We start from the raw sequence: 12,224 nt of genomic DNA on the forward strand, positions 1-12,224 counted from the left end.
TACCTCGATAGGAAGGTACGAAACGCCCCGTTGTTGCAGACCGGCCCTCTCCCCAGGCGGCTGCAGAGGCGGCAGCTGGGCCCCGGCTCCTCCGAGCCGCCCAGCCCGGCTCCCTGGGCCGGGCCGGGCCGGGAGCGGCGGCCGCGCTGGCCCGGGGCTCCCTCCGGGGCTCCCTCCGGCGCTGCCGCAGCCCCGCGGCCATGGCCGGGCCGTGTGCGGAGCCGCCGCAGCGAGGGGCGGGCGGGCAGCGCCGCTACGCCACTTTCGTAGCGCCGGAGGAAATGGCTGCGCATTGGGCAGCGCGGGCTGCGGGGCCGCGTGTGCAGGGCGAGCGCGGCGTAGCCGGCTCTGTGAATAGCGCAGCGGAGCGGCGGGAGGAGGAGGAGGAGGAGGCGCCGCGGCGGTTTGGTACCGAGCGGAGAGGGAGATGCACACGGCACTCGAGTGAGGTAGCTATAAAACCCCATTTGTTTACATGCCCTCCCCCACAGCCGCCCGGCGCCGCGGAGCGGGTGGCGGCCGGCCCGGGCCGCGCCGGGGCGGGGGGGCGGCGGTGCGGGCGAGGAGCCGCAGCGGGGAGCGAGCGGCGGGAGCGGACGGCAGCGCGCCCGCGATGCGGAGCGGCGAGAGGGGCGCGCGGGCCGCCTCATCACGTGGCGGCGGGGCGCGAGGCCGCGGGGTGGGCGCGGGGGGCCGGGGGCGGCGGGCGGGGGGCCGCGCCCGGGTTGCCCTGAGGCGGCGGAGCGCGAGGCGCCGCCGCGGCCCTGCCGCGTCCCCGCGCCCCTTTCTTCCCCTGCTCCTGAGGCGACCATGCGGCAGGTAAATCCTCCCCGCCCCCGCGCCCGGAGCGGGGGGCCCGGAACGCGGCGGCGGGGGCCGCGGCTGCCGAGGCTGCTCGGGCGGAGAGAGAAAGGGGCGCGGCGGGGGTCGGGGGGCCCGGCGGGTTTGGGCTGCCCGGTGCCCGCTCTCCCACTTCCCTCTGCAGCCTTCCTGCCGGGAGTGCGGCTCGGGGCGCGCCCCGGCCCTGCCGAGCTGGCTGGCTCGCTGTCGCTGCGGCCACGTGGAGGCCGCGGGTGGAAGGTGCCGGCCCTGCCCGCCCGGGCTGTGCGGGGGAGCGGCCGGAGGGCTCCGCCGGGACCCCCGCGGCGCTTGGCGGCGTTTGGGGGCTCTGCCGGGCCGGTGGGTGGTGAGCAAGCCACGCGATTAAATCTTGCAGGGCTTACGGTTGGGATTTAACGTTAACAGCTGCGGAAAAATCTCTCGGGCAGTAACCTGCACGTAACCTTAAACAAGGGTAAGGGCGGAAGGGTCAGGAGGCTTTATCGCTCTACTATACGGACGCAGAAATGATGAGCGAAAACCATTGATTTCCTGTCCTCAGCCATCTCTGCTGTTTATGCCGCGTCCTTTGGAAACACACGCTTTACGTTGAAACTGCAGAATAAAATTGCTCTTTAAAATCTCTAGGTATCTTTGTCGTTTTTGGGCTTCTCTGTAGAAGTGTTCATGCCTGCTAGCTGTTAAAAGTCTCTGAGCAAGAGTTGCCTGAGTAGAAATACTTCTGGTGTCTAGCACTCCTAATGCTGTATGTCTGTCAGTAGCAATCATGATGTGTTTTTTTTATTAAGGTAGGATTCTGTACCGTAACACCAAGGAAACCTGTGATAACCTCGAGCCTGATACAGAACTGAGAAATGCACACTGGAAGACCTGGTTAGTTTTCAGACGAGCGGAAGCAGTTGTCATCTAGTTAACAAAAGTAATTCCTGGCATGTTCCAGCGGGTATGTTCTTGTATCCCTTTGGGTAGTACTAACTGACAAGAGTGACATAAAAAAAAAGTCTATATTGAAAAGGTATCATTCATATATGGGGGGCTTTTAAATTCAACTTACAGAGAATGCACTCTGATTTCCTTAGTTGAGTAATTGCTTCAGATGTGCAGGGAGGTAGGAATTCCTCTCTGCACCTCCAAAGTGAGAAACTAATGGTTACTCCATAGGGTAATAGTCTGGCATGGTCATGTAAGACAATAACTGGAAAAAGCTTTGTGATCCCCAAGAGCATTGACCAGTGTCACTATACTTCACCAGCCAAATTCTTGTGCTAAATTAGTGGTTAAAGTGGTGGTGTCCTGCAGCATTTTTATTTTTAACTGGGTTTAACTAATGCTTTAGAGAAAAAAAATAGGCAGTATCTTTCTGAAGGAAAATAGGCCTAGATATACAGATAGTAGACAGACAGACTCTGAAGTAATAGTGTGTGTTTGATGAGATTAATGGCAGTTCCATATGGGCATTATATTAGTGTCCTTGGGTGGGTGTAGAGGGGTTATGCACTGTTTCCTATCTGAAATAGGCAATATAACTGGAGATTCTGGCTACATAAAAAAGAAATTTTCCAAAACAATGGGCTTTGTTTCAACTAATATTTGTGTAGGCCTTTGTGCTTTCCGGGTTGGCATGCATAAAACCCTGGTATTAAGTTTGCAGCGTATATCAGTCATAAAACGTGCAATTACAGCAGAGTTGTGGTTTAAAGTTATTCAAATATGCTCACAGGCTTTGTCTTAATGGATGTTTTTCCCATTTGGAAGAAAAGAATTTAATGAAATTGGATCATCAGGGTAATTCAGGCTTGTTCTAGAAAGTTTACTTGACATGAAAAAGCAGATGCTGACCATAATTACTTTGACTTGCACAAGTGAGAAAAATATATGCATATGGCAAAATTAATATATCTGACATGGAATAGGTTTCTTTCCTGGTCTTCACTAAGTCAAGTGATTGTAATTTACTCTTTCTATTCGTAATACATTTTCTGCAAAGCAATGGCTGATTCAACTGTGAAGAGGCTTTCTAAGTAGTGCCCAGATCACATGGACTTCCAGCTTGTGTATAGTCCTAAAGGAAGTGTGTTAGGACTTGTTTGCCTTGGCTGTCCAGTTTCAATGTCGTTTGATCATGATTGTGCCTTTTGTAAAGACTTACTTCTGTCTCTATCACAGTTTTTACAGAACTGGACGTTTGTTTTGAATGTGTGATGGGCACTTGATAAATCACTGATAAAGTAAATCAGTTTAAAACATTTACATGTTTTCATCAGATGGAATTGCTGATTAAAATTACACAAGCTACTTGAAAGCCAAACTCGATGAAAGTTTCTTTGTAAGTTACGATTTGGTCCTTTACTGTAGTGAAACTTGGTGGCATCTGTACAAACTGCTGGACAGTAGGAGGGATGGACAGACATAACTGCATGTGTCAGCAATGAAAATTATACCAGAACAAGAAATTCTCATCCCATTTTCTTGTCAGTTTGATGATCAGCCATGTCAGAACACTTGGTATTTCATAGCCTATTATTTTCTAGGATGTTTTCAGAATTGTCAAATGTATCTTGACTTTTTGTAACACATTTAAAAATGTCAGTAGATGTTTCAGAGAATGAAAGTTTAATGGCAGTTCTGTTCCTTGGGCAGGTATGCTTTTCACAGGATTGAGCTTTAGGTGCAGGGTGAGTTCTGTGAATACTGAGAATTTATGCCTTTCGGGAAGCAATTTCTATTATAATGTGAAGAAAATCTCTATAACTTCCTGTTTAATGTGGGAGTCCAACTTAATTTAGGTAGCAATTATTTAAACCAATTTTATCATCTGAAAAGTATTATCTTTGGGGTGGGCTACTGAAGTTATCTTAAATGAAACTAGTAATTTTATCTTGCTGATGAAGGCCTGAAGTAACACTTAATGCAGAAACAATTAAGACTGCTCTTACATCATTCTTTAATTACAGCTGAGATATTATTTGAAATACACCTAATAAGGTCTGGTAAGGAAATGCATACCAATTAGGCAAAGCTAATAAAACCATTTTTTTTCTAAATTTCAAAAACTGATTGAAATGCTGGAAACCATGTCCTGCCACGGTGTAATCTCCTAAAGGAGAGAAAGGTATGTGCTGTGTCAGTCCCCCTATTCATAGTATTTTAGTGCTGTGCCAATGTCAGTGCCATTACTCCAGGCTTTTTGGATGTAATTTAAATCCAAGGAGTAAAGAAGTTAAAAAATAGTTGTTTGAAGTCACTTTTGTTACTTCTTGTGATAGTGCAAAGTCTGAACAGGTTTTTATACTCAGAAAGCTGGAAAGCAGCATAAAAGACTTGGAAGATGATGGTTTGCTGATGTCAATCTGAGAAAGCTTCTGAGAAGAAGAGGATGTTGGAATTACACGTAGGGTGTTGTACCCATACTGGGGATCATGATTCGTTAGGCTGGAAATGTTCTCCTGTCACACTGTGCTGCCTCATCTTCTCTTTTCCATTTCCTGGCTGCTTTTTCCATTGCAGCAGAGGAGGAATGACTCAGCTGTTGTCCTTTCTCTCTGACCCAGGAGCTTCATTCTCATCTGGCTGTCACCTTCTCTGTAGCCTCATGAAGTTTGTGAGAGAAACCTGCAACCTCTGTGTTGACAGTCACAAGTCGGCATTAAACAAAGTAGCATGTCTATACAAAGTGCTATTAACAGAGGATTTAAAACTCTAGAGAGCTTCTGGACTGTTAAAAGGTACAGAAAATTGTATAAGCATTCAGTTTGGTGTATAAGTGATAAGCACAGTTCTGATTAAGTGTGAATAGTATCTTAAATGATAAAGAGACGGTTCTGAAGTCACTGAGGTAGCTAAACCAATCTAGATTTGGGAGAAAGCCTTTGAAATAATGGAAGTTGATGTATAACTGGCCGTGTCTGAAAGTCATCCATCTGCATTATTAAGTAAAAGACACATAGGTGAGATAAAATGCTCTTCAGATCAAGAATGTATGAAAGAAGTTTTATGTACAATTTGCATAAAACTGTAAATACAATAGAGACTTTATGCAGTGTTTCTGCATGTAGGTTATAAATGCTTTAGTAAAGATCACTATAATCCAGCATGAATTCCAGGCAGCTGTTGTCATACAATTTATGTATAAAGATGCAGATCTCTAGATTACCTAACTTGCACCACATTCATAAATAGCTCTTTACAGTGTTGATTATTAAAGGACAAAAATAATAACTTGAATTCTCAAAGAAAACCGTATACAATAGATTATATACAGCTGGTGATTTGATACCTATCAATACTTACTCTTCAGCCAAGCTAATTGCTGATAATAGCATGCAGCTATTCTGGGATTGGAGCATCAAAGAAAAACAAAGAAAAAATATATATAATCTTCAGTTTAGTCTCTTTCACTAGACATTGTTCAACATGATTCTTTTTGTGGATTTTTTTTTAGTAATATCTTCGTTAGTTTTGATTTACGTTTTAAATAAGAATGAGTCGCACCGAATTCATCTAGGATTGTTCATGTTAGCCATGTCATTTGTACAGCTGGCAGTTGAGTTCAATTCCTTTCGCAAAATAATTAGTAATGCCCCGTTTGAGTGTTCCTGCAAGGGGGAGCAGTGAGCCAGGGCTGCTTCTCAGTCCTGCTTCACTGATATCTTGTACAGAGCAGTCCAGAAAAGCTGCTTCACTGTCAAGGGGAAGATTGCACTCCTGTGTTTCACATGATGGTTACGTTACTTCTCAGGGCTCTGTGCAAGTTCTGTAGCCATTCTTGTCAAGGAAGGCCTTTTTCCGCCAGGGCTCCACCACGCTGATGAGCACTCTCATTCCTTGAAATGAAACTGTACCATATAGGCCACATCTGTTGTCTGGTGCTGTTTGAAGAAATACGGAAGCGTTTGTTTGTGCTGACCTGAACGTCCATCTCTGGAAGACAGTATCTCAGGCTAAAAGTACAATTTCAGATTGTGCTAGCATACATGAAGAAATGCTACTTGGCTGCAGTCCAAATAACGTGGTCGCCTTGCAATATTAATTTTTTATGCTAAATATAAAATTTTCCTATTTATTTGATTGTCTGCTACAATACAGAAACAGGATAGATTTCCATCCTTGTTGTTCTGAACTGTGCTTTGAGGCAATTGTCCAGCAAAGGCATTGCATTGTGTTAACAGGGTACACTTGCTCCCAGACCATACATTCAGTAAATAAATACACAGTAGCTGCAGCAGGATGTATATACAAAATTTTGCCTTTGATTGTAGTATGGCCATAACTACTTATTTTTTCACTGAGTTGCTGTCTTTGTACTCCAGATAAGAGACTGAGTTTTGTAAAGTGTGTAGTCTAAATTTATGCTTCTGTGTCATGCAGAGTCCCAGAAGTTCATTTTTGGTGGCTTTAGGCAAAAATTCTTACGCTGGCTTTTGCTAAAACTACGTATGTTCCGTAGTAGGGAGACGAATGTGAGGGGTTAATGCCAACTCCTAAAAGAACAAATGAAGAAGATATGATTTAATAACAACGCAGCAAGTATAGCAAATTGTTATTGTGTCCCATGTATCAAGCTTTTTGATTCAAATTAATTGCAGTAAACACTTAGCTGAGTGATGTAAAATACTTGCCCAGTCTTTGAAGATGATACTTTGCCTTGTATTGTACTGTTGTTGCGTTCTTACAAAAGGAATAAAGTTGGAAAAGGCAAATTGCCACTTATTTGTGGAAAAACCTGGTAGTTTCTATAAATAAAGTAATTTACTAGAATTTTCTCCATTATTGTAGCTTAATAGTTAAGAGTAAATCAGCAAAGACAAAGGATTAATTATGTTTTATAAACAAAATTATCTCAAAGTGAAACACCTAGAGGAGTACATTGTTCTGCACATAAAAGGAAGGTATGTCAACAATGGGAAACCCCACTTTTTCTGCTGATTTTTACCCATATCCTATGAAAAGTGTCGTACAGGAATTCCTTGTATTCAATCAAGCAGTGATTGAATAATAGTGAAATACCAACGTGATGCCTCACGTGCTCTGCAGTTTTTTATTCTGGACATGCAGTTACGGCTTGCATCAGTTTTACTTCCCTTGACAATAAGCAAGGCCAGACCCTTAACATTTCTGCCTCACATATTAGTAGTAATATGGTGCTTCCTTGCCCCTCTTCTGTCTCTAATCTTGCACTAAGAGTAATATTGGGTACTAGATTTTATAGTAAAAGTAATACAAAATACTACATTTTCATTATTTCACCTTAAACTTGTGTCCCTTCTGAGTTAATACCTTGCTAAGAAATGTTTATAGTTTGTGGTGAGTGATTTTCGAAGCCATTTGTATCAGTTGGAATGGTTGCCTCCATCACCACACCAACCTGTAATGAGTAGCCAGGTAGATCTTTTAGAATAATCCTGGTTAAAATAAATGATGGGTGGAAAAGGGCAAGAGTTCTGTTGAGGTCTCACCTGGAATGTGATGAAAATGGCACTAACTGGTTCAGCTGGGTATTTTCTTGGTGGATTTGCTTGTTGGAATATGTCCAACTATTTTATGTCCTGTATCAGACTGGTTGAGTGCTGCTTCTGAATCTGCCAAGACATCTTCACAAACTCCTTTGTCTCCCACAGTTACTGAACAAAGACACGTTTGGGAGCTCACTAATTCAAGGTGTCACTGGTTTCAGTGCTGCCTGCTGACTAAGGGTAGTTCTGCTTTATTTTCTTGACTGAGTTTGCTAAGAGTGGCATGTTGGCAGAGCACCATAAAGTCTGGGATGTTGTTCATTACCTAAATCTCTTATTTAAAAATACAAGTTTGATTCAGTGGTATATAATTTGAAAGCTCTTTCTTCTGGGAATGGCTTTGACAGTCAAGCACTAATTTGTCATAGCACACGTAGGAGAAGTATGTTTTAGTCTCATGTTTAAGTGGGCTTCCATAATTGACAGGTTTTCTAAATTTATTTTTCTGTTTTTTCCAAGTGAGAGAAGTCATTGGCTTAGCAGTAGGTATGCATAATTTCTTTTTGGATTGTAGCAGTGATGGACAGAGGTTTATTATATTGATGTAGGTATTAAACACTCATCAAAGAAATGCCTTTAATGCCTTCTGACATACCACAAGTACTATAATGTAATGCAGGGATGAAATAGTTATAGTGGTGTAAAGTATAAGGACAATAAAAGTACTGGAAGTGATTTGTAACACTTTATTAGAAATGTTATATTCTGTTTTGGGGGGAAAGTTGGAAAAATTATTCTCCAATGGCTTTCAATAGGAGGTATATTTTATTGTTGTTTGAGTGCATTTTGAGGTGACCAGTTGTTTTATTTGTGCTCTATCAAAATACTCTCTTAGACTGCAGAGCAACCAGATCAGTAAGTGGTGTTCCCACCTAAAGCTGGGTGGCTCTTTTTTTGTGTGGACTGTGGTGTTTGTGCAGCTGCACAGTGAGCCAGATAGGAAAAGTAATCTGTCATGAAAGTAATATTTTTTTTTTCCTTTTTCTAGCCTGTTTTTCAGCAGAATCTAGTTGTACAGCTGCACAGTGAACAGATCAGCAAACAAATGCGCTGGTATCCAAAAATGGTTTTGTGGGAATGGGAACAAGAGAGTGAAGCAGTGGGGGAGGGCAGCACTGCTGCTTTAAGATGCAACAGCATCTTAAAATACTTGCTGAACTTCAGCCTTGGTTCTAACCAAAACAACTTGCTTACTGTCAGAAGAAGAAAGAAATATGAAAATGCAGCTCTAACTGGTTCATCTTTTAAAGCATTTCAATCTTACAAGCAGTGATTGGTATCTTAATAAGATCTAATTGAACACTATATTTCATTACAGAATATTGGCAGAAAAGCAAATTAGCTCTGTTATAAATTCATGTGCATTAATAGGTGTTTCATGGACTACATCCAATTTATATATGAAAGACTGCAAATTAATTCTTGGTGAGCAGAACTTAGAGAACTTCCAAGTATTCTGAAGTTTTTCTATTGTTTTGAGCTCTGAGAAGGATCCTGTGTTCAGCAATTTCTTACAAATAATTGACCCTTTGAAGAAGGCTGTCCAGTTTTTTTATGTTCAGAATAAATGCTCCTTTCTGGATAACTGAGCTGGTAGATTGCTACTGTATTAGTTCAAGATCATTTTATTATGCTTGGGACTTGGCTTTTCAAATACTTCACAGTTCAGATTTTTAAGAAGTATTAATGGCGTGTTCAGTTATGCATAAATGCCTTCTGTACTCTTTAAGTCTTATCTGGTATTAACTTAGCAAATAGGGCTTGGATCAATTAGTTAATGGTCTGTCCTTGCAAAGTGCCCCTCCTACTGGGCTATAGGTTTTCAAATGAATGAGTTTTACTGAAATCCACAAACCTGTTTCACTGAAATTGAAGAAGGAAGAAAATACAGGAGATGGGTGAGAACTAAAGTTAGAAATGGTTAATTTTAACTTGATTGATCTGTAGCATGTTTTCCTGTTTCCAGAGGGTAATACCAGCTTAAGACTGCTAAAAACAGTTTATTGCTTAGTTAGAATGGGTTTATGGCTCTCATAAAAGGCCTTTCAGGAACAGCAATATATTAATTTCATGTTAATTTTTTAAAAAATCATTTACCTTAAAAATGTGTGCTAGATCCATAGGATTTTGTATTCTAGTATTTGTTAAAAACATGAAATTTTAAAAATGTCGGGTAGGTTCATTTGGATTTTCAGATTCTGGCCTTTTTTTTTGAACCAAATATTTGTATGAAGTGTTGCACAGTTCAGGATGAGGGGGAGCTGCGTACAACTCTCTCCAGTAACGTACATTGGAGCGAATACCTGCAATATAGAAAAGAAGTTAAATTTCTAGGACTTGTAAGAAAAACTGTCTTTGTGTAGTCAATAATTATTTCAAGAAATAGTTCTCTTTTTAAGAAATTGGCATTTCTCAGAGAGCTATTAATCTGAGAAGTTCTTAATAGGAATGAGTTACACAAGTGCTGAACTTGAACTGCCTCACAGCGAGAATGCCTTAGTTTGGTAAGAATATTACTTTGTCCTTATTTTTAGCACCTCCTGTCTCTCTGGGCTCTCTCTTGCCTTAGCTGGAGCATGTGCTTAGTGTGGAACTCGTAGCTGCCCATGAAATCTTGCTAAGGTACTTTACTCTCTGTGGCATTCAAGCTGAGTAACTTAGAGGAGTCCAAGATGTTTTCTGTAGATGAGCAGAACATTCTTCAGAGAGAACAAGGATAAGAAAGTTGAACAACAAAGAAGGGAAACTGAAATTACTTGGGAAGGAGCGTGGGAAGGGAAGAAAGCAGTGCATTTATATTACAAATATTTCAGGTTATTAAAACTGTTGGGAGTATACAAGAAAAAGGGTTAGGGGGGAAAAAAGCTGGGCATTTAAAATATTCTAGTCAGCATTGTACACTGAAAAAATGCTGTACTACGTGGGCTGCAAGTGCTGAAATAACAGATGTGGCTTTCATTTGAGTTTGAGTTTTGTATGTCCGCATTATTTGAATCCAAGTTTGTTGTTTTAAGTAAAGCCTTACTCTTGAACTAGTTTTCTAGTCTCAGTGAAACAGTGATAAATTAACAAAGATGTACCCACAAATCATGTTCATATTCCAGGCTTTAAGGCTTAAAGTGCTATATAACAAGAACAATTGACATAGTAAGCACCGTGGATAAATTTCAGAAATCCAAGGGAAATTGAATGAAAATAAGATTTTAAAAAGAAACAAAACCAAACCCAACTCTGATCACAGATGCCTTTGCTTAAGTAGCTGCTACACCCTAGGCATAGGGTGGTTTGCACAGAGGTGTACTGAGTTTTCCATGCAGAGAAGACAGCTGTGCTTATGCACTGCCCAGGTGCTTTCAGCTGCAGCCTCTGTGTGTGCGGCTGTGCAGTCAGTTCTCCATTTGCTGGGAATGATCTCTTGCACTGCTGTGTGAGGAGGGGATGGGGTGCCCTGGGCACCATCCTGTGCCTTTCTGAAATGCCCTCTGATGGGACACGCTTCATCTTTGCCCTTGCAAATGCACATGTTCTAATTTTGGAGCTTGGCTTGGAGTGGGCTTGTCCCACTGCCTGAGGTGTCAGGAAGGACTCTGCTTGTTCTTGTTGCAGCTCAGGGAAGTGTAGCAGGTGCTGTTATTTCAGCTGTGCCCTTGACGGGTGCTGCAGTTTCCTACCGACCGACCCACGGCTTGGAGCTGTTTCCCCTCCTGACTGCCCGGGATCACATTCCCACCCCTCAGGAGCTGGGGAGGGGAGCTGGGGAGGCAGCAAGGAATCAAAGAACAGAATTAGGCAAAGGCTGACAGCAGAATAGAAAGCATCTTTTTCAACTTTCAACTGGTGTAGCTTTGTCCTCAGGCTGCCCTTGCATATTCTCTTGGGGGAATTTGAGAGTCTTAATGTTCCTAAAATGAGATCAGCTATATACAGTTTCATGCCACTGAAGTGTATAGAGCTTGGACTTCACCTTTCCAGTATTATACATGTATTATAAGTACTGCCTGACAGGTAAAACATGACAGCTATTTACAGTTGCCTAGAGACTAATGAAGCTTGTTTAAAAAGAAAGAAAGAACTAATTCTTTTGGTTATTATTTTGGAAACTTTTTATTAAGGGTACATTTGTTTTTTAAGTATCTTTTCTGTAGCAAGATTTGCAATGGAAGATACAGAATCTTATACAATAAAAGATCAAAAATAGTGTGCTAGGGTTATTACTGTTCTAACTGAAAACAGACAAGTAATTGATTTTGAAACTGGTCTGATACAGCTCAGCTCTTGTTTTTCAGCAGTGAAGCACAGTCATAGGTTACAAACTATTTTAACCACTAGGCCACGGAGAAAAGGTACCATTCAAAGCTAAACACCACAATTAGGGATGCATGACTAAAGTTTCCAAGTAATGTATTAGTAGTATTGTATGAGACAGTCACATGGAAAAGATCATGAGGTTGTGAAAAGGATTATGAGCATGCTTTAGTCATGAATTTCCTGGTAGAGATATTTTAGTCTGGATCATGCTTGTTTAAATGAGAATAATTTAACTTTGCTTGTTCTGAGCATATTACCATTATGTGGCAAAAGAAGAGAAAAGGTGTCTTACGTACAAAACTAGTATTATTTAAAATATATATATATTAATGTATGGAAATAATATTTCAGTAAATTTTGTGGATTAACGTATCATACTGAACTACTTGAAAAAGTTGATCACAGGCCTGAAATCAGTAACCAAAATGTAGGGGATTGAATTGGAGACAAATTACGGTCATGCCAGACTGATGATTGAATAGTTATTTATAAAAATAAACCAGTAATGTACAGTGACTAGCCATTGACCTGTCTGATGTCCATGTAATCGGCTTTGATGCAGAT

The 12,224-nt window shown here is 41.7% G+C and overlaps 1 protein-coding gene across 3 annotated transcripts in view; it reads left to right on the forward strand.

The window, feature by feature from the left end:
- Positions 1-378: 378 nt before the first annotated feature.
- The window catches only part of SLC39A10 (solute carrier family 39 member 10), a 34,730-nt gene continuing 22,884 nt past the window's right edge, over positions 379-12,224 (forward strand). For 2 of the 3 annotated variants that reach the window (XM_066322555.1, XM_066322556.1), the window contains exons 1-2: positions 379-449; positions 1,629-1,783. In XM_066322555.1, the coding sequence (XP_066178652.1) occupies positions 1,772-1,783 (12 nt within the window). In that variant the 5' untranslated portion in view covers positions 379-449; positions 1,629-1,771. The remainder of the gene's footprint in view (positions 450-1,628; positions 1,784-12,224) is intronic. The other variant, XM_066322557.1, reaches the window with a different exon arrangement.

This window comes from Sylvia atricapilla, chromosome 7, assembly GCF_009819655.1.
Source record: "Sylvia atricapilla isolate bSylAtr1 chromosome 7, bSylAtr1.pri, whole genome shotgun sequence".
NCBI lineage: Eukaryota > Metazoa > Chordata > Aves > Passeriformes > Sylviidae > Sylvia > Sylvia atricapilla.